Source organism: Sturnira hondurensis, unplaced genomic scaffold (genome assembly GCF_014824575.4).
Source record: "Sturnira hondurensis isolate 20B ecotype Veracruz unplaced genomic scaffold, ASM1482457v3 Scaffold0004474, whole genome shotgun sequence".
Taxonomy (NCBI): domain Eukaryota; kingdom Metazoa; phylum Chordata; class Mammalia; order Chiroptera; family Phyllostomidae; genus Sturnira; species Sturnira hondurensis.
The window spans coordinates 8,244,010-8,266,615 of record NW_028077105.1 but is presented as its reverse complement, the minus strand read 5'-3'; the positions used below and the strand labels follow the sequence as shown (position 1 = coordinate 8,266,615).

Genomic DNA, 22,606 nt, shown 5'->3' with positions numbered 1-22,606 from the left:
TCATTTAAATATAATTTAAGAGCTGAGCATCTTAAATGAACGTTTTTTTGAGGCAGCTTTTTTGGCTTCAGTATGAACACCACCACCACCCATCATTTACTCATTCATTCATTCACTCACTCATTCTCTCATTCCTTCATCCATGACTTACTGAAACTGCTGTGTCCATTGCCATCCAGCACTGGAAAACATGGGTGGGAAAGAGAGATTCCTGATTTCAATGGTTAGCAGGGACGGAGTAAAAATAAACTGCATAATGGAGTAAGATGGTCCTGGCTGAGTTGAGGAGAGCATCACACCTGGATATGCCCTGATGTCTGGTTATACGAGTTTATGTGAAGAGCCTTCGAGGGTAACATGTTGTGCACAGGTGCACAGCAAATGGAGTAGGTAGGAACTGGAACAGCCTTCAGTCTCATGTTTGGCCACTAGCTTTTTCTTTATTCCTTTTTAAATAACAATTAACATCTATCATGTCCTTGATATGATAACATCTCTCAGGTCTAGACTCTGTTCTAGGAATTTTGTGGGTCCTTAATTAACTCATTTTTTCCAAAGTGCTCATCCCAACAACTACACACTGAGACAGACTGTGCGTGGTGGTCCCAAGCAGGCACTCCAGCTCCCGTTTTGCAGAGGAGGAAACTGAAGCACAGAACACCTAAGCAAACTTAGATCGCACAGCCCCCAATGCCATAGCCAGGATGCAGACCTGGCATGAGCTCCGAGCCTCTCTCCCATCATAAGGAGTATCTGTACTACTTGCTGCAGAAGCCGTTCTTCCGAAGGGCTGCACCAGACAAGCAGAAACAGTGAAGAAGGGAGGTGTGGGGAGCACACAGAGTACTTCCGAGGTACTTTCCATGACTAAAGGTGACCCAACACTTAGCACAGCTCCTTGAAGGTGACGGATTTGGGAGCCCTGGCAGGGAGTCAACTCAGCATGGACACTGTTGCTGTCATCTGGGTTATGGCCACCCTCAGACATCCTCTGCTACCTTCAGGAGCCAAGGACTCTGACAAAGAGAGGTGTTTCAGGAGTAGGGTGATGGGTGGAGAGAAGCAAGAAAAGAAATGTAACCCAGATACTTCATGGGAACTGTTTATGAAGCTGGCTGTGTCAATACAGCTGAATGGCTGGCTGATCGGAGACAATCAGGAGACATTCTGACAGCACAGTGAAAACACAGCGCTTCCCCAAACGGCACATCTCACGTCTCCGAAACTTGCTTTGCTGGTCTCTAGGCACAGCAAGATTATAAAAGATTTACATTTTCCACTTAATTGAGTAGGGTTTGAATGTTAGGGGTTGGAATTCCTTTTATAAATGAAAAAAAGTGACTTAACCCATAATTGGATGTAATTGGGTTAACTGCTGAGAAAATAATTAGCACTGCCCCTCAAATGCATCATTAATAATAAAGTTTTAAAATAGAAACTATGTTTTATTGATATTATTGGGGTGAAGGAGAGATGTCAGAAATTAATTGAGCATTACTGTGCCTTCTAGTCCTGAAAACAAGGGATCGAGTATTCTCCTCCCTGGTGTCTCTAACTTCACGGGAGAGCGGAGGAAACTCTGCAGCTCATTCAAGATGCCAGTAAACTCTCAGAGGTGAGCAGATGCATTGCTTGGCGTGATTGATGGCCTTTTCTGAGATGAGTGAGCACAGGAAACAGAAGGTTTTTCTGACGGTGCTTCTGCCAGAAGTTCCAGCCCAGTTCTCCGCCTCAGGCCCCTTCCCTCTTAAACCACCTTCTATTAGTAGAGGGGGAAAGTGGGATGAGTTTTTCCAAGGGATGGGGTAAAATGGTTTATTTTTTTACCACTACCTAGTCATACAGATGGTTAAAAAGGGGGAAAAAGTAGAGATAAAGCTTCATCCAAGTATTTCATCAAAATGTTCCAGTCAAACACAGCTGCATCGTAGTGGCTGCCTCCACATGGATGCGTCAAAATGACTGTCCAAACAGCCCCATCGACCTGTCGCTCACCCAGGGCGCGTGGGACACGCTTCTGACACTCCAGGCACACAAGGAGCAAGATCTCACACTGCGTTCCCCTCTGTGACCACAGTCTTCTGAGGTTTTGAAATACCTGTGTTAAAAATATCACACAACTTAAGTGCCAGGGGAAAGGTGAGCACAGGGTTTTAGAGGAGGGAACCTGCAGAAGGAAAAGCTTCCCGGAAGAGGAAAAATGATCTGGGAGGTTGGAGAGATGGCGGGGAGGGGGCCTTGGAGGAGGAGTCAGAGGGAGGGAGAAGGTATCTTGGGCCGAGGGGACGGAGTGAACATAGACTCGAGGTCAGAAACTGGACAGGATGATCCCTGCAGCCTACCGGCATTTCAGGTTACTGACTACACAGCCTGGACTGAGCACCTACTCTGTGCTTCCCACATCGTTCCCATCCCTCTTGGAGAGGATGTAGTTGACCTAGTAGTCAGGGTTCAATCTTTTCTCCCTTCTCTCAAATACGACAGAATACATCTTATCCATAAACCAGTATCAAAAATCAAATTTGATTTTAGCGCCATGTGATTTCCCTTCAGATTTGTTCTACTTAATTTTTAAGCCACCTTAATCTGAATGCAGTACAGATAAACTACTTGTTTATTATGAAAAACATAATTACATTAGAGATACAAATACAAAAAAATTGCTAACCAATTAAGTTATTAAGCACTCACGTCAGAGGCCATAACTTTCTGAAAATACCAGTAATTACTCGATTTTAATACTACTTTGTGCTCTATAAAATTGAAAAATTGGTTAAAACATTTTAAACATACATCAATCTTATCAAAAAATAAATTTTACATATGGATTAAATACAGAGTATTTTTCTGTAACATTACTATTAACCCAAATTTTCTCATGGTAACAGAAATATCTAACAGAATATAAAGCAAATAACTTCTAATGTTTAATTCATAATTCATAAATAGAAACATATTTGTTGTATAAAAGTTGCATATTAATCCCATGTATCAAGGATGCAGAAATCTCCCCTGAAATCACATTTTCAAATTTTTATGCTAATATTTCACAACTAACTTTTATGATTACCAAAGTAATGCATGTTTTCTTTAAAAAAAGGAAGAGTAGATTTAAAAAAGAATGAAATAAACAGATGAAAATCACTAATATTTGTTTATAATGTTTTTTGTGTGTTGTTTTATTTACAACTTTTTAAAAACTGAATCTGGATCACATTATAAATTTGGTTTTGTATGCTTCGTTTCTTACTTCTCCCCATGTCGTTGGCTATTGTTTCAATTTGTTTGATGTGTAGTAGATTTGTGAGTCTCCAAAACAGCCACCTCCTTCCTGTTTCAGGGACTTGTCTGTCTTGTCCATAACAAATCCAAGACTTACAATTGTGAAGTCATACTGCACCCCTCAAAGAATAATAACTAAAACTCTGTTAAATTTCCTTACGGACTTTTTTACTAGTTTTATCAGATGATTTCTATAAGCATCCAGAATTGACTGAGGATGGTTCACACTAATTAGCCCTCACCAAACACGTTTTTGTGTGTCTAATAGAGTAATTGAGAACTCTTGTAGGGAGTAAATCCTAAAACAACTAACTTCTGAAAGAGGATTGGGTGGGCTTGGTCTGTACTTTGGCACTTAATTTCCCAGGAAGAGTGTAGCATGAAATTTCAAACATCGTTTGCCACTTTGGCATATGATGGCCAAAGAGCAGGCTGCACGTGGGCGCTATTCATTTTACACACACCCATAATTCTGTTAGTTTGACTTTGAAAAGGTATCACACCGCAGATTCTACCTACAGAGGACAGAGACAGCACAGGGACCAGTAAGTCTGACAAACCCAGTCTGCTGGGTCGTGTCTCCGGGTCAGACTGGGAGGCACCGGCACTGCCCTTCGGTGTGAGTGGCGGTGAGGGGAGGAGTTTCCAGCAGGTCAGAGAAGGCCTCCACCCAGGAGGACAAACACAATAGAGAACCAGGCAGTTTGGAAACCAGAATTACAACGATTTTGGAAAAACCAGGAAGCCCTTTCCTTTCCCAGAAACCTCGTTTCAGCATCTCTCTGCCACTTGATTCGGGCTGCTTTTCCTGCCAGCAGTTTTCTCCTCACCTTCGCCCAAAGGACGAAGGAGACAGATGACTCCCACGGTGGTGCCAAGGCTCAGAAGATACATATAAGTACAGGTCCAGCCGCGGGGAGGAACAGATTCCTGTCACTGCCATTTATTAGACTCCACGCACTGAATGTTTGTGTCCCCTCCCCCAAATTCACATGTTGAAACTCTAAACCCCACTGTGATAGCAGGTGGAGATGTGACCTTTGGGAGATGATTAGGTCACGAGGGTGGAGCCCTCATCTGGGGTTAGTACCCTTGTGAGAACACACAGTAGAGAGCTTGCCCTCTCTGTCAGCTCGGCACTTTGGGAGGATACCATGAGAAGATGCGCTTCTGCTAACCAAGAAGCAGGACTCCACCAGACACTGAATTTGATAGCACCTTGATCTTAGACTTCCCAGCCTCCAAACAGAGAGAAATCAATATTCGTTGTTTATGCCAGCCAGCCTACGGTATTCCGTTAGAGCAAGATGAACGAAGACACCAGGTAATGAGCTTGGCTCAGGTGCCCAATTCTGTGCCTATCAGCTGACCAGGGTGCAGAGTCACCTTGGACACCCATGGGTGCTCTGAATCCCTCCTGGTTACTGGGGCAGGGGCCAGCAATGCCTATGATGCTGACCACTGCCACCAGGTAACTAAATAATAGCTTCTGAATTGGTGTAAGGATTTTTTTTTTACTTTTCTCTTTTGGACAATTATATTAGTAGCACACAAATACACATTCCTTGTATATGGTATGTAAATGTCTAGACCTTTTTCTTTGGGAATCTTTCTGCAAGTGTTCGCCAATTTGCTTCTGTCACTTAATAAATATGTCTTCGATATTATAGTGGCATATCTTTTAATGATTTAATTCTTCCAGTTCCTCAAGTAATTCAAAAGTGCATTTTATCACATTAAAAAATCTAGTGCTACACATCAAATGGATGTAAAAGTCAAAGTTCTGTTTTACACAACTCCTGAATTACATTTTTATTTTGCTAGTACCACAGTTTATACATATTCCTCTGCAGCTTGAATTAATGCATAAATATGTATTTATTATTTAAAAATACATCACTTAACAAACATAATTTAAAAATACATATGCATGGTAAAAAAAAAAAAACTTTTTTTTAAAACACCCTCCTTCTATAACAATCTAACTTGCTATTTTTCAAAATTGCTATTGACAATGTGTTATGTACCGTACTGGATTTTTCTATGTATTTTTATATATACACTCATATAGCAATATATTATTGGTTTTTTAATTTTAACATAATTTGGATACAAGTATAAAAATTAAGCATAACTTTGCTATTTTAAATTCATAACTATTTGTTGCAGATGGTTTCACATAAGTACATATAGACTTTTTAAGTTCTGCCTATCATTCCATAATATAGATATATTATAATTGAATTATTCCTCTACTGGTGTATATTTATTGCTTTTAAATTTTCACTATTAAAATATTGTGATAAATAGCCCTGGCTGCTGTGGCTCAGTGGATTGAGCATGAGCCTGCGAACCACACAATTGCGGTTCGATTCCCAGTCAGGGCACAAGCCTGGGTTGCAGGCCAGTTCCCATCAGGGGACTCATGACAGGCAACCATACATTGGTATTTCTCTCCTCTCCTTCCCTTGCTCTCTAAAGATAAATAAATAAAATCTTAAAAAAATATTGTGATAAATATAGCTATACATGTTTCTTCAAGTGCATATGAGAATATTACTCCTATGCCAAAAAGATCAGTATTACAGAAGGGTCCTACAGAAAAAGCTGCAATAATTTCATTTCCATAATAATGTTTGAGAATGTCAACTTCCACACAACCTCACCAACCTGGATGTCAACAATCCTTTGTAATTTTTGCCAATATGAAGAGTGAAAAACATAATCTCATTCTCTTGTTATAATTTGTGTTTCCTTGGTCATTAGTGAGAATTGACATCTCTTTATATGTTCATTTATCATTTATATTAATTTTTAAAATCATCTATTCATAAATTATATATTCTTTTTATTTCTCTTGGATTATTTTTACCATATTTCTTAAATCAATTTGCAAGAGCAGTTTACCTTTCTGTCCTTATGTATTTTGAAAATATTTCCCAGGTTTGAGTTTGTTCTTAATAATTTTATCATATGAAGTTTTCAGTTTTTAAGTTGTCAGTACTTTTATTCTTTTCCTTTATGGTTTCTAGATATTGTGAATTTTTGTAGGAATTCCTTACCACCCAAGACTGTGAGAAATTTTCATAAATGCACTGATATATTTTCAAGGTTTAACTTATAAAACAATATAGAGCTATTTGTGTATTATGTTTTTAAAGTTTAACTTATAAAATAATTTAGAATTATCTGTGTCTATATTGTAAATTGGAAGCTAACTGTTTATTTTTCTAAATGAATAGCCAATCATCTGATAAATTATAAAGTTGGCTAATATCTACCCATGTTTGAAAATCTGTCCTTCCAACAAATTGAATTCTTATATATAAGGGCCTCTTTCCAGATCTTATTTCCTATATACCTTTTTCTACTTTTTTGTGATGCTATGCTGTTTCTTTTACCATGCCTTTGTTATGTTTTGATGTGCAATTGTTCTTTTTTCAACTTTTTATGACATTCTTGTATATTTTTTCTTTCAAGTGAACATAAATATCTTCTAACCAAGTTCAACAGGCATCACTTTGGGTTCCTTTTCAAATTTCTTGCAATCCTCTGTAGGAATTTTTAATAAAAATTCATGGAATGTAGAGACAAATATGAAAAAATTCCTACAGAAGAATTGGAAAAACTCACCTGTAAAACCCTCTGGGACTAGTGCCTCTCTAACACTGATCTTTGACTCCTGATAGCTTCTAGGTTATTGTTATCCAGGTTGTCTATTTCTTCTCCAATCAGACACAACCACTTGTATTCTCCAGAAAACCTTTCCTTCCATCTAAATTTGTATAAGACAGCCTCCTTTCCTTACAACTTTTATTTTTTGGTTGGTAATTTTGTCTTTTCAATTTTTTTCTTAATTAGACATGACAAAAGATTTGTCGACTAGAACCTAGAAAGCTGGCTAAGGTCTCCTCTGAATTGTGCTGCTTCTCTTCCCTCACTAGCCCATTCCCCAAAGGAAAGACTTGCTTGTGCACTACGTGAAGTGGGCAGGACACTCCTGATGCCATGTTTTATTCTGGGCAGGAAGAAGTTGGGGAGGATGGTGATCTTCTCTGCCCTGTTGCCAAAACGTGGGTGGATCCCATTAGTATCTTTACGCACATTTTCTTTTTGCTTCCCGCTCTTATCTGTGGTAGCATTCCAAAGGAGTCATCCCCAGCCCTGCTGGGCTTCTCCAAGGCCAGGTAATTCTCTGAGGAGCCCTCAGCCTCCGGTGGGAGATTATTCACTCTTCAGAGAGGGTTTTGCTGATGGGATCCAGGGACAAACACTGCTAATCCCTGCCATTCAGAATAAGTGGGAAGGGAGAGAGAAAGAAGGTGCTCAACTGGCCTAGCTATTTCAAGAATGTGTTGACTCTAAGCTTAGAAAAAATCACTGAAATTCCTTCAACACTATAAAATTTCTCTTCCTGGTGTTTTAGCCCGAGGTTTTCTCTAACCCTGTTTCTTCATCAACCTGATTCCATTTTGTTTCTATTTATCTTCCTAGGAACTTTAATTTTCCGGGCATCCTTTCTCATTTTCCATCACTGATACAGATTAATTCTTGAGAAACAAACAAAACCTTTCCTAGTATTTCCTCAAAAAATGAATTGAGAAAGAATGTCTATTTGTACCCTCTTCCACCATTTTTAGACTGTCCCTTCTCTAAACACGTTTATACTGAACTAAAGGGAATAGTCCAAATAAGTAAATAACTGGATGAACAAAGTAAGGACTGAGTTAGGCACCCTTGTTATGCTCTCATGTCACTCTGAATTTCCTCTGTTGTTTCATAGTTAAACCTGTGTAACCGTGGTTTAAATCACTGTTTGTGAGAACCAAGATGCTGTTCCTGTTATATGCTATTTATAACCTTAAGGCACCACATTGCTTCAATCACAGTAAGCATTCCATAAGCACCAGTTAAATGGATACATGAATATAATATTATTTTATGCACAGTCCAAAAGATGCAGAAATTCAGTAACAAGACCTCTGAAGGATTTGGTCCAGATTTATACGGACAGTGACCAAACCAAGAGGGGACCAGGATGACTTCTACTGGAGTGCTCTTTCCACGAACTGTCTCAGGCTGTTTGCTAAGGCTTTTCTTCCAATCATCCCTTAAACAAAGACCACTGGAAAGAAGTCTGACTATCGTTCATAATGGCAGAAATCCTGTCTCATAACTCACATAAACATCACTTCTTCCATTAGCGCTTCAGGACATAGCTTAAATAGCTTCTCCCCTTCCTCTTTGATATTGTGTACCTTATTAGACTAATCAAGTAAAGCCCATATCACCTCCCTGGTTGTGTTGTAAATTTTATTAGCATTTCTGGCCTTCCGTGCCTTTGCAAAGAAAAAGATGTTGGTCAAATGCCGTGGAGGGGCGAGTGGGACTGGTGCAGTGGGTAGCTGGTGTGCAGGGCCTGCTTGTTCATCGTTTTAAAATTTAACATCAGAGTTAGGAAGAAGTCTGGATTGGCAAGCCACTGGTTTCCTAGAGTACGATCGTTTCGTTCCAAAGAAGGGTAAAATGGTCCTTTAATGTTTTGTTCAAGCAGCATAACAACCATGGGTTTTTTGAACCTAATTGCTACATTGTGGTGATCACAAATGATCTTTCTGAAATGCACTCTGATATTAATCCATTTGTTCACAAAACCTTACCATAGGTAAGTAGATGTTATTTTACTTGCCAATCATAATTCTGTTTAAATGTCTGATGGGGATGATAAGCCGAACTTGGCAAAAATACTTTTGCTGGCTTTTGTTGTCATTTGTGTTTTCTTACTTTTTTGTAATGTGAACTCTAAACATAAATTTGTGAGTTGGTAGTTTGTGGTGCTTATATCTTTCTTTAAAGAATAATATAAATTATTACCACAGAATGGTAATTAATGGGTTATTACCACATCACATAATATAATTAAGGCCGTACTGACATTGTACATAAAAGACATTATCTTATGAATAAAACTTCAATTGATATATTCAGTAATTCCCCTTCTTCTATTTTAAAGATATTTTATTTTATTTTTGTTTCTACTTTTTATTGAATTTATTGAGGTGACTTTGGTAAATAAAATTATATAGGTTTCAGGTGTACAATGATGAACAATTCTGTAATACATCATCTGTATATTGTATTGTGTGTTCACCACCTCAAGTCAGCTTTCCTTCCATCATCATTCATCACTGCTGTGCCTTCTTCAATTTCCCTCTTCCCACCCCCTGCCCTTTCTCTCTGATAATCACTACACTGTTGTGTGTATCTATGCTCCTCTTACCATTACAAGGAATCTGGAATGTTTTCAGATTCTGATAAAATTGCCTATATTTTCTCCATATTAGGTAAGTAGTTGCCAATAAATATCTTAAATTAATTAGTTTTTCACTAGTCTCTATTTAGAATAGTTATACCTGAAAAAAAATTAGCAACTTTTTTTTGAAACTGGGTATGTAATTCCAGTTTAACCAGAAAATACTACTGCAGGAAACAGAAAAATGCTTCAGGACAGACTTGTCAAAGCAGCGAAACATCGTGAAATCATGGGTTGTCCTTGAAAATTTTCCTGAAGATCATTTAGTCTTATTTGGTAGGTGCAATTGTTGTAGATTTTTTCATGACCCTTGAGCATATGAAAAAATATCTCTTAATATTTCCAAATCAGATAGAATAAAATCTTTCTAAGCCCACAGCCGGTTAGGACTATTGAAAATCTATCCTTTGTTATTTGAAGTGGTGGCTCCTTCCTTGACTCGGGGTCATACACAGTCCAGGGTTCTCTGGGGGAGATCTCCTGGCCTCCCACTAAGAACTCTAGGTCATTTAATTTGTCAACTTGGCAAAATTCTGGTCCCCATTTGTTTGGTTAAGTACCAGTCTACATGCTGCTGTGGAGGTATTTTTTTTTAAATGTGATTAGTATTTAAATCAGTAGACTTTGAGTAAAGCAGTTTATTCTCCAAAATGTGGGTGGGTCTCATCCAAAGAGTTGAAGGCAGTAAGAGGGAAAACTGAGGGTTCCTGATGAAGAAGCACAGAAATCCTGCCTGTTTTCCTGCCTGGTGTCCTGCCTGCAGAATTCAGACAATCGCAGCCTTGACTCTCCCGGAATTTTCAGGCTGCCAGCATGCTTTACAAATTTCAAACTTACCAGTCCATGATCACATGCGTATGTACATATTCATAAGGGCTAAAAAAATTAGGACTTTTCCTCCAGCTGTCCAAGTTCTTTCTGCTGGGCTAATCGTCAAATTAACAGAGACAGATTAATAGGAGGAAATCAAGTTTTTAATGCATACGCATGGGGAATTCACCTAGGCATGACAATTCCGAGACAGTGAGGTAACGTTGGATGTCTATGACATTTTGGGACAAGGAAGAAAGGGGGATGGGGTACTAGATTTCGGTGGTGAGAATGGGCGGTTTACAGGCAGTGGAGGCAGAGCAGAGTACACAAGGCAGGCAAATTCTTGTTAGGCAACTCAGAAGGAATGGGACACAGCGGGTGTCTAGCTAACAGGCATCTACTTGAAGCCCTCTTGCTTACCGTCATTAATTCCAGTTAGGTTAAGGTGACATTATAAGAGCTTCTTCTTGAAACAGGTTTCTCTGAATCTCTTGGGCAGGAAAAAGGGGAAGGTCAGGGTTCCTTCTGTTTTCTTAATAAACAGCTTAAAATCAGTATCTCAAAAGGGCAGCTCTAGAGTGGCAGAATTTGGGTTCCCTTCACATTCATTCCATTTCTCTGAAAAACCCTAGTTACTACCTGATTTAAAAGCCCCTTGAGTAGCCTGTTGAGGTGTTCACTGACCACGTGTTGCTTTCAAAGTGGGGCCATTTAGCTGCTCTCGACATCTGCTCCCTTCCCACTGCCCCAGACACCGTGATGCTTGCTCTGGTCCTCAAGGCAACAGACTGGTGTTCAGCCCTAGGACTCCACACGCTAACCAGCCAGAGTGTCATGCAATGGCAGCGTGCTGGTCTGCGCCACATCCGGGTCTCACTGTTCCTGTGTCTTCTCAGCTGCTAGAAATCCAGCTCTGTCCTTGGGTTGAGTCATCCCCCCAACCACTACCTTCATGTCCAAGTGTTAGAATCCATGCTTTCCCATCCACCTGTGTTGCCTCACTTTGGGCAAAGCCAACGACCTCTTACCAAGGATCTGAGTGGGGGTATGTTTAAGAAGGAAAGTTATTTATTTCCCCTTGGGGAGCAGATGAGAACACAAAAGCTTGGCATTAAGTACTAAAACATTACCCTTTTATTCCTTTAATTATTCTACATCTGTGAGAACAGACATGAACTACGTTCTCATTAAATTATCCTGCTTGGTGTGTTAAGGAGCCAAGACCCAAAGAAGTTAAGTGGCTTTCTCAAGTTCCCCAAGACACTCATAAAAAGAATAAGATTCTATCTGATGCCAGAACCCTCCCCCACCTTCATCTTGCACTTGACTGTAACCTGCCGAAAATTTGTGCACAGAATTCATGGAGGCCCTGGTGTTGCATCAGCTTTGCTACTTAGTTATGAAATGGCAGGTTGGGATTTGATGCTTAAATGGATCACAGTCTCTGTGGCTATTGGCAGCCTCAGCTTCCTCCAGACACTCAGCCACAGGCTTTGGAGGGAAGAAGGTCCCTTCCAAAATGTGTAACATAGTCCAAGCTTGAAATTTCGTGGGTACCACCTGGCGTTGGTGGTTAGAAAGTTCTACAAAATAGAACTGCTTCTTCTCTCTTCTTGATGAATAATCTCTGTAATTTTTTTAAGTTCACCAGCTCAGTGGAAGGACAATGCAGAATGGGGTTTCCGGCTTCAGCATTACGACTTGGGCTCTTCCTATTGATCTCATGGGCTCATTATGTAAGCTTATTTCTTTTGCTGATACAGGAGCAAAAAAGGCTGACTTGTGACTTTTCTCCTGTTGCACTCAGTTGTCCAAACATACTCAGACATTCAACAGTCTGTGAATAGCCGGCCATTTAGTCTTTCAGCCAAGAAGGCTGTGGCTGGAAATTGCTTGAGAAAATATCTGCTTTTGATCAAAATAAAATTAAAACTGTAAACCAGTATAGTTCAGTGCCTATAATAACCCTTGTCCCTTAGGGTCGTAATAAAACCGTCAGCTTCATGTGTCACTGACTCTCTCTCTCTCCTGCTTTTGCTATTGCTCTCATTATTTATCTGCTTTTGTAGTTAATGTTTTCTATATTCCAATTGTTTTCTTTAGAGAGCTGGTTTCTATAGAGGTTGTCATATTGTGTCCTTGGGTTTTTGTTTTTATTTTTTCTTATCTACATCTAATTCTAAGAGAGAAGCATGTGCGTATGTCAATAGGCAAGTGGAAGACATCACATGGTTTGAAATCAGAGTTTGTCTTCCTGGCCTGGCACAACTAAATTCACCTGCCAGGCACGGAGAGCCCAAGATTGCTCCAAACCTGATTTCTGCCAGATTAGCACCTGTGACCACTGCCTTGAGGCTACATATTACAATTACTATGGGAGACAAAATGTGCAGACTATAAAAACGGATCGCCAAAGTTTAAATCCTAGCTTTACTGCTTACCATCTGTTTATAAACCTGGTGTGAGTTACATATTTCCTCTATGCCTCAGTTTCCTTGCCTGTAAATTTGGGGGCTTTAAAGAAAGAACCTACATCAGAGAGTTACTGTGAGGTTTTGATGAATTAATACAGGTAAGCCCTCAGAATAGTAGTTGACACATAGCGAGTACTTAATCAAGGGTCATTATTATTAACCAGGTTTTTGAGAAGTTCTTGGTTTGTTTTACTAAAGACTAGAACAAAGCTTATTTTTTAAAAAGGTATGTGCTTTATATTTGACTTTGTTATAAACACTGATTTAGAATACATTAATAGCCCTGGCTGGTGTAGCTCAGTGGATTGAGCACTGGCCTGCGAACCAGAGGATTGCAGTTTGATTCCCAATCAGGGTACGTGCCTGGGTTGCAGGCCAGTTCCCAGTGGGGGGGCGTACGAGAGGCAACCATACGTAGATATTTCTCTCCTTCCATTCCCCTCTAAAGATAAATAAATAAAATCTTTAAAAGAAAAAAAGAATACAGTAATAATATTCCTTCAGTTTTCTGGACAAAAACTCTATGATTTTTCTGGAAGTTAATCTTTCTTCTGAGCTGGAGTATTTGAAATTCACCTTAAATAAATCTTTTCTGAAGTCACTATCTATAACTGGGGAACTTTTTTTAGATCATTGAGATCCTCACCCATTTCTTTATGGTTTGTAAAGAAAAATGAGAGAAGGTAAGAGTAATGGACTTAGTTTAAGAGGGAGGTTTAAATGTTAGGCTTTATTTGGCTGTGTGAAAAAAAAAAACAACAAACTCTGAAATTCAATTTTCTCATCCAAAAATACAAAGAAGCTATTTTGAAAATCATTCTATTGGAGCGCTAATTCATAATATAACATACATGATTTTAAGTTCCGGATATAAGAAGAGTTTAATGTAAACTTAATTAAAATGTCAGCCCAAAGCATACATGAATATTTGATATTGGGGGTGAAAGGCTCTCTCAAGAAACATCTCACAAAGGAAAAAGTTGAGTTGATTGTGGAAATTCTAAAAATAACTCCTATAAATCAAAAACTTAAGAAAATATAAAAGCAAACAGCACAATAATATGTATAATATGAATATAGGAAAATATGTATACTATATAAACAATACTTAAAATCAGTAAAAAGGATAAAAACACTAATATAAAAGTGAATAAATAACATGACACCCATCACAATGTATGGACCTTACTTGGATCTTGATTTAATAAACAAACTTCAAAAAAATAGAAGTGAAGACAACTAGAAATTAGAAAATGATATTCGCTGAAAAAAATATTCTCCATTTTCCAGGTGTGATTAATAGCATCATGGGTGGGTTTTTTAATGAGCCCTTACTTTTCAAAAATACATTCATAGGCATTTTCAGATAAAATGGTATGATGTCTGAGATTTACTTCAAAATAATACAGGCGTGGCGTGGGTGAATTGGAGATATAACTTAAATAAGATTAACCACAATTTGATAATTTTTAAAGATGCGTGAGGGGCTTTTAATTCTATCGACTGTATAATGTTTGAAAGTTTCTGTAACAAGAATACATAAAGTATACTACAGTTTGTGAGAATAATCATATTTAAAACATATTCACATGGATACTTGAATGCATGAACTTTGTGTGTGTGAGCATAAAGCTGACCTTTGTGTCCAGAGGAGAAGAATGTGACCAGGAAGGGGCTTACGGGGGCAACAACTCTACCACTAATATTTATTTCTTGTAAAGGGTAGAGCATAAAGTGGTGATTAACATATTATTATTTATTAATTTTGTGCATTTTAGTTATCACTTTGTATATAAAATTTTTAAGTGTTCTGTCTCCAGTTTTTTTAAGTACAAGCATATGTTTTTAACAGAAGATAAAATAAAGCTGAGCAACAGCTATTGGGAAAAATATTCAGGCTTGTTTTTACCAAAAGAAATACAGATTTAGGTGATACAATTTTTTCTACCAAACTGGAAAAATTTAAAACAACAACCAGTGTTCGCTAAGGCATAGTGAATTCACACTCTTATACACTGCTAGAAATACAAATTACTTCAAACTTTCTGGAAGGAAACTTGATGTACAAGGCAAAGTAATACACTCCCAGGTGTTTGTTTTATGGAAATAACTAGAGAGAAACACAAAGGTTTTTTTTATTAAGGGATGTTCACTGCAATTATGTTTTATAGGAAAATTGGAAACTCTCATGTCTAACAATTGGAGTCTAGTTAAATGCTGATGGCATGTTCACAAAACAGTTTTACGTAGTAATGATAATTCATTTTGAAAGACATGGAAAACGTGCGTGGCACAGTATTCCATTTTAAAAAGCAAGACCAAGACGATGCTTTACAGCATGGTCCCACCTCTGTAAACAACAGTAGGAGAGCTGTGTCAGTTTGCACCATTGTGTCACCTTCTGAGACGTAAACAAGTCCGGACAGGCCGGAGGAAGTGGTGGGTGGCCTTCTGGGCTTCTCTCAGGTTGCCTGGGGGAATGAAGGCACCTCCTAGAAAATAACTCACTCTGAGCGAAAAGGGAGTTGTGAGAAACAAATTTGACTCTGAGATGAAGCCTAGGGATGGGAGCCTGAGTCCAATTACTGCCTTTGCATCTGCCCCTGCTCAGTCTCCGTGGACCTTGAACTGGTTCAAGGAGAGAGAGGACTGTGTGCAAAGGTAGGAAGAGCTACTTAAACAAAAGCCTTGCAAAACATGGACCACCAGGGGCACCGTTCTTAGTCTGCCTATAACGGAATGTAAAATCTAAAAGGCTTTCTTTGCTGCTGCTCTGCTTGGCCTGCTCCCCAGTGGGAGCTTTGAGACTTCAGTGTGTCAGGGCAGTTAGTTCTTGACAGCCACAGGCAGCAGGCTCTGCCTAAATGACACCAGGGCCTGGGACCTGCCATGTGGAAGCTGCCTGCACCGGCTCCTGGGCACCTGCAAGACTCCCACTCGAAACAATAGAAACACACTGGGGGTAGGACAGGATTTTCCGGGCGGGTGAGGTCCTGCACTTTTATTACAAAGCAGCAAAGCAGAGGTGATGCTGTTGAAGTGATCTTTTTATTTAGCTCCACACTGGGGTGGTTTGGTGAAACTCGGGTTATACACATATGTACCTAGATGCCCAGAAATATAACCCAAAATGTTATCAGTGCTAATTGTTATCAGTGATTTCTAATGTCCTCTTTTGTGTGGGGGTTGTGGTGGTGTCAGTGTAAGATTAAGTATTTCTGTCACCGAGATTGAGATGTGACTGCGTACGCCTGGAGAACATGATGGGGAATATTCTAAGGTGGGTGTGGCGGAACTTCCAGGTTTGAAGCTCAGTGGAGGCCTGAGGATTCCTCTAAGAAATCGTACTCTAAAGAAAAAAACAGCATATTTGATTTTATTTTCCTATTGTTGTTGGAAGAGTTCCATTGCCTTTTAGGTCAAATATTCTATATGATTTTATAGACTTAATAATTCTGTGAAAACATTTGTAGTTCTGTGGATAAATATCTTTGATTCGTCTGTGACTATGAATGCACAAGTAACTTCTGTTGTACACGTAATGTTTTTCTCACGGAATTTCACTCATCTCCTGGTGGAATTCTCAAAAATGGTCATGGAAAGCATTGACTTATAAGAGACCCAAGGGCTGAAGCTATTTGTAACAATGAAAAACAATAAGAGAATATGTTGAAATTGTTTCTATTTACACTAGTCTCTTCAATTCTTTATGTGGATGGAAGAGGCCCTCTATTTCAGCTGCTATTATATTAAACTGTGTTGTATTTCTCAGTTCAGGTGGAATACAAAAATCGTGCTGTTTCACATATCAGAAAACCCAGTCTGGCTCACAAGAGTTTCATGTAAAACGTCTGACAAATGTATCCCAAGGGCAGAAGATGGACCTCATCATAAGTTAGGGAATTTGAAAAAGGTCATTTAAAGGAGATACTAATAACACATATTTGAAAGCTGTCGTAGTCGTACATTTAGTCTATATAAAGTACTCAGAGTTTTTAACCAGGGTAGTACCACACTAAAATTTTTTAATAGTTGAGAATCTCAACTTTTAGAGTATCTATTGATTATGGAGGACCTGGCCTTTCAATGTTTTCAACTGGCACCAGTATTTCATGATTAATATGACAATTATGCTTGTTTTGGCAAATAAGCATTAGTATTAAAATATGATTAGTACTTTAAATGTCTCTATCAGTTGAAAATCAACAGATACTTTTTTAATGGCTGTTTTGTCATCCTTTTAAATGCTTAGAAGGTATTTTTTTCTGTTCAAGTTTCTGTTTTTTCTCGGTCAAATGTGGCAGTTTTATCAGTAAGAATATACTGTGCTCGGCTGCAGTAACAACACACTAAGTATCAGAAGCTTAATACAATAGAGGTTTTTTCTGGCTCACATCATAGTCTGAGGTAGATCAGAGAACCATTCTCCAGCTGTAGCTTTGCCATCTAAAATATGTCTTCTGAAATCATTGCGTAAGAGCACTAGGGAAATGAACAGGATACTTTTAGGTATCAGGACTTGGAAGTGGCTTATGTCACTTGTATTCTCACTCCTTTAGCTGGATCTCAGTCTCATGGTCTCAACCTAACAGGAAGCTTCTGTGTCCATGAAGAAAAAGAAATTTTTAAATAGCGTCTCTCTGCTGTAGTAGTTACATTTCACTCACAAGTCATCTAGTTTCTACAGATTTTCAAACTTATTACCAGAGAATTGCACATAATGCTCTTTTATAATTTTCAATGTAATGTATATTTATATCTTCCTTGTCAACCTTTTTCTTTATTTTTAATTATATTTTATGGATCATGCTATCACAGTTGTCCTGATTTTTCCCCCTTTTCCCCTTTTCCCAAGCACCCCTCACTCCCTCAGGCAATCCCCCCACGATTGTTCATGCCCATGAGTCATGCATATAACTTATGTGGCTCTTCTATCACCTACACTCTACTTTACATCCCCATGGTTATTCTGTAACTACCTGTTTGTACTTCTTAACCCCCTCACCTCCTCACCCATTCTCCCACACCCCCCTCCCATCAGGGGACCATCAAAACACTCTCTGTGTCCATAATTTAGTCTCCATTCTTCTTGCTTGCTTAGTTTGGGGTTTTTTATTCACTTGTTAAAGATATGTATTTCTGCCATTTTAAAAAAAGTGTTTACTTATTTTTAGAGAAAGGGGAAGGGAAGGAGAAAGAAGGAGAGAAACATCAGTATGTGGTTGCCTTTCACACAGCAGAGGGCCTGCCCTGGCCCACAACCCAGGTATGTCCCCTGACTGAGAATGGAACCAGCAACTCTTAGGTTCACAGGCCGACCCAGTCCACTGAGCCACACCAGTCAGGGCTATTTTTGCCACTTTATTGTTCATAGTTTTGATCTTATTTCTCTCTTAAATAAGTCCCTTTAACATTACATATAATAATGGTTTGGTGGTGATGAACTCCTTCAGTTTTTTTCTTGTCTGGGAAGCTCTTTATCTGCCCTTCAATTCTAAATAATAGCTTTGCTTCATAGAGCAGTCTTGGCTGTAGATCTCTGCTTTTCATGACTTTGAATATGTGTTGCCAATTCCTTCCAGTTTGCAAAGTTTCTTTTGAGAAATCAGCTGGAAGTCTTACAGGAGCTCCCCTGAAGTAACTAACTTCTTTTCTCTTGCTGCTTTTAAGACTCTCTCTTTGTCTTTAACCTTTGGCATTTTAATTATGATGTGTATTGGAGTAGGCCTCTTTGCATCCATCTTGTTGGAACTCTCTGTGCTTCCTGGGCTTGCATGTCTATTTCCTTCACCAAATTGGGGAAGTTTTCTTTTATTATTTTTTCAAATAAGTTTTCAATTTCTTGCTTTTTCTCTTCTTCTGGTACCCTAGTGATTCAGATATTGGTATATTTGAAGTTGTCCCAGAGGTTCCTTAGCCTTTCCTTGTTTTTTTTTGTTTTTGTTTTTGTTTTTATTCTTTTTCCCTCTTGCTGTTCTGATTGAATGTTTTTTTCTTCCTTATGTTCCAAATCATTGATTTGATACTCAAGTTCATCCACTCTACTGTTGTTTCCCAGTAAGTTGTTCTTTATTTCAATTAGTATATCCTTCATTTCTGACTGGACCTTTTTTATGCTGCTGAGGTCCTCAGTAAGTTCCTTGAGCATCCTTATAACCAGTGTTTTGAACTCTGCATCTGGTAGATTGCTTATCTCTATTTCATTCAGCTTTTTTCTTGAGTTTTTATCTGTTCATTCATTTGGGCAATATTTCTTTCTCTCCTCATTTTGTCAGCCTCTCTGTGTTTATTTCTATATGTAGGTAGAGCTCAAAACAGCTCTACCATGTCTATACTCCATGTCTTGGTAGTGTGGACTAATGTATTAAGTGTCTTATAGGGTCCAGTGGCATAGCCTACAGTATCCCCCAAGCTGGATACTTGTGGTACACCCTTCATATGGGCTGAGTACACCCTCCTCTTGTAGTGGAGCTTTGGTTGCTCTCAGCAGATCAATGGGAGGATTTACCCTGGCCATTCAGCTGAAAGGACTGACTATAACCACTGACCACCAACTTCCACCCTCTGTGGAGGATCTGCTGTGCAGGGGCAGGGTGGTGGTGCTCCGACATGGTCTGTAGCTGTCTACTGGGTGCATAGTCCCTGAGGTTTCTCAGGTGGTGCAGGCCAAGGTTAGCCCCGACCTCTGTTTTGCCTGAGCCCCCCCTGCCTGAGCTATAAAACAATTTGAGATGGCTATTCCTTGTGCTAGGCTTGAAGATCCCCAGGAAAAGCCAAGCTGTGAATCTAGGCTGGCTGCTAGTAGTGCCAGGTCTGGAGCTCACTGAGGCCAGCTTTTGCTTGTTTGAGAGGATTTAGGAAGTTGTGAAGCAGGGGCCAAGACCAGCCATTCATATGGAAAAGCAGCTTAAGTGGGCCTGTAAGTTGATTGGAACAGAGTCTCAGGGGCTCTCTAGTGCAGGGCAAACATTGTTAGCCAGGTTGATTGAGTCTCAGATATGGCACCAGCCTGCCAGCTCTTTGGCTCTGTGGGGGGAGGGTTTAGAAAAGGGATAATGGCCTTTGCTTGTCTTGATGCCAGACTTCAGTTTCTTCTAGTATGCCTCTGGTGCCTTTCAAGCTGCTATTCCAGTGCTAGAGCTCAGAAGGAGTAAGTTTGAGTTGGTGTGACCATATGTGGGTTCTTTAAGAGGATCTGCTTGGGGCTCTAGAAGTTTCTTCTACCAACTCAATCCCTGCTTGTTTTTGTAGCCAGAAGTTATGGGGACTCATCTTCCTCGCACTGGAACCCTGGGGCGGGGGACTCATTGTGGGGCTGAGACTCCTTGCTTCTGAGATATCCCTCCCAATATTTCATCCACCACACACTGGGGCGGGACCAGCCCATTCTGCATCTGCTCCATTCCTACCAGTCTGGATGAATGTGATTCTTTAATTCTGTAGTTGTCAGACTTCCATTCAACCCAATTTCTGATGGTTCTGAGTGATGGTTGTTCCATATTTTAGTTGTAATTTTGATGTGATTGTGTGAAGAGGCAAACCATGTCCACCTATACTGTCATCTTGAGTGGAAGTCACCTTCCTTGTCAATCTTAACTTTGTGTATTTATTTTATCTCTTTTATCCTACTCTGGGTTTACCTGATATTCATCCCTTGGTCCTTACCAAAAAATAAAGGCAAGGGGTTTTTTTACTTATTCTTTCTCTTGATATTACTCTCTCTGTGCTATTCTAAGTGAGTAGTCTGTGGCAATAAGCAAAAGAGCTTCTGCTCCTGTGGAACTTGTTTACTCCTGCTTCCTTTCCGTCTGTTTTTTTAACATAAAAAAGAAGTGCTTTTTTCATTTATATTTAATTTGTTTTTACTTTTAATAAAAGTTTCTAGCCCTGGCTGCTGCAGCTCAGTGGTTGAGTGCCGGCCTGTGAATCAAGGGTCACCAGTTCAATTCCCAGTCTAGGGCACATGCCTGGGTTGCAGGTCAGGTCCCCAGGAGGGGGCATGCAAGAGGCAACCACACATTGATGTTTCTCTCTCTCTCTTTCTGTCTCCCTTCTCTTCTCTAAAAAATAAATAAATAAAATCTTTTTAAAAAAATAAAAAACAAAAGCTTCTAAAACTATAAAATTAATTTCAATTTTAACTGTTTTTTTAAGTTTTGATATTAAGTGTTCTCATTTTCTTTTTAGATTTTTCCCTTTATTTATTTTTTTAAAGATTGTATTTATTTATCTTTAGAGGGGAAGGGAAGGAGAGAGGGAGAGAAATATCAATGTATGGTTGCCTCTCGTGCATCCCCTGCTGGGAACTGGCCTGCAACCCAGGCATGTGCCCTGACTGGGAATTGAACCATGATTCTTCGGTTTGCAGTTCTACACTCAATCCACTGAGCTACACCAGCCAGGGCTCCCTTTTTTAAAATTAAAATCCATTTATATAGTATTTTGCAGACAAAAAAAAATGTACAGTCTTCAACATTCAGGCAATGAACTCCATTCTCAGAAGTGTTTTGTGAGAAGACCAAATTCCTTGCCCTCCTTCCAAAAAAGGTACTTCTGTTTATACTCCTAAAAATGATGTGTTTATTACGCCACCTCTCAAGAACAATCCCCAAAACCTCTGCAGAATGAAGAAAACCTTCTTTAGAACGCAGAGCCTCGACACAGAGGTGTCGTGCAAGAGATACATAAATGGCTGCTATTTCAGAGGAGTGTGCGCACACCTGGCAGATAGGCCATGAGAAGAGCTTGAGGACCCAGTTGAGTGGCCCCTCGCTGTGGAGCATGGCCAGCTGGGACTGCATGGCCTCCAGGGCCGCCTCCTCCTGCTCCTCCTCAACTTCTGAGGCGGCCATTGCTCCTGGAGGTTCAGGCTCTGGAAGGGTACCAGTCACTTTACTAGGTGTTTTGCCCAAGGCCCCTGCTGTAATTTCAAACAGAATTTTGTCGATCTCCATTTCTGCTGCTTCTTCCATTTCTTCCTGATCATCCATGCTTTCAGAAGAGTTTTCTATGATCCCAGCCTTCACCATCTCTTTGGACAGCTTCGGCTTGGTGGTCTGAATTTCTGGGATTCACTAGACTGCATGGCCTTTATCACTTCCATGCTCTTCTGCAGGGAACCGTCCACGCACAGAACTGCCAGTTCATTCTTCATGCCCATGAGCACAGAGTTCATGTGAGCTTTGGATGCACAGATCTTCCTTACAGCCTTCCTTGACCTGATCATCTCCTCGGCCAGAACCACACAGGCGTCTTTCTGACCCTTCTTGGCAGCATCTTTCACAGACTGTTTCACTTTTTATTCTTCTCTTTGAATATCTCTTATTTGCCAGTCAACGAAGCTCATTTCCTCTCTTATCTTCAGTGATCACTCATTGACCAGCTCTTTGGGCAGCTTCTCTTGGGATTTTCCAAACAACCCCATTGCTTATTGTACTTGTCTTGCCCCTTTTGGCTTTTTGTTCCCTGCACCCAGGCAGGTCAGCTGTCTGGGCGGGGCCGGTGAGAGGACTGGATTTGTTCCCTTTTATTTCTTCTTTGATTTAGGATTTTTAAAATCGCACATTTTTATTTCAAAGGAGTTAAGTTTGTTTATCTTTATATTGAATTATTAACACAAATATAGCCTGTAAAATGTGTACTTTTTAGAATTTATTGTCCTCTTTGTGGCCAAGAACATTATTAATTGTTGTATGTGTTCCATGCAGCTAAGCAGAGAATATAT

The 22,606-nt window shown here is 39.6% G+C and overlaps 1 protein-coding gene across 1 annotated transcript; it reads right to left on the bottom strand.

Annotated features, from left to right (window-relative positions):
• Positions 1–1,120: 1,120 nt before the first annotated feature.
• On the bottom strand, positions 1,121–22,273 carry LOC118986776 (uncharacterized). Its single transcript, XM_037045874.1, is given in 5 exon segments — positions 1,121–1,241; positions 17,277–17,364; positions 21,347–21,955; positions 21,958–22,200; positions 22,262–22,273. Coding segments are annotated over 4 exon segments (969 nt in total). The 5' UTR covers positions 22,109–22,200; positions 22,262–22,273.
• Positions 22,274–22,606: the final 333 nt, after the last annotated feature.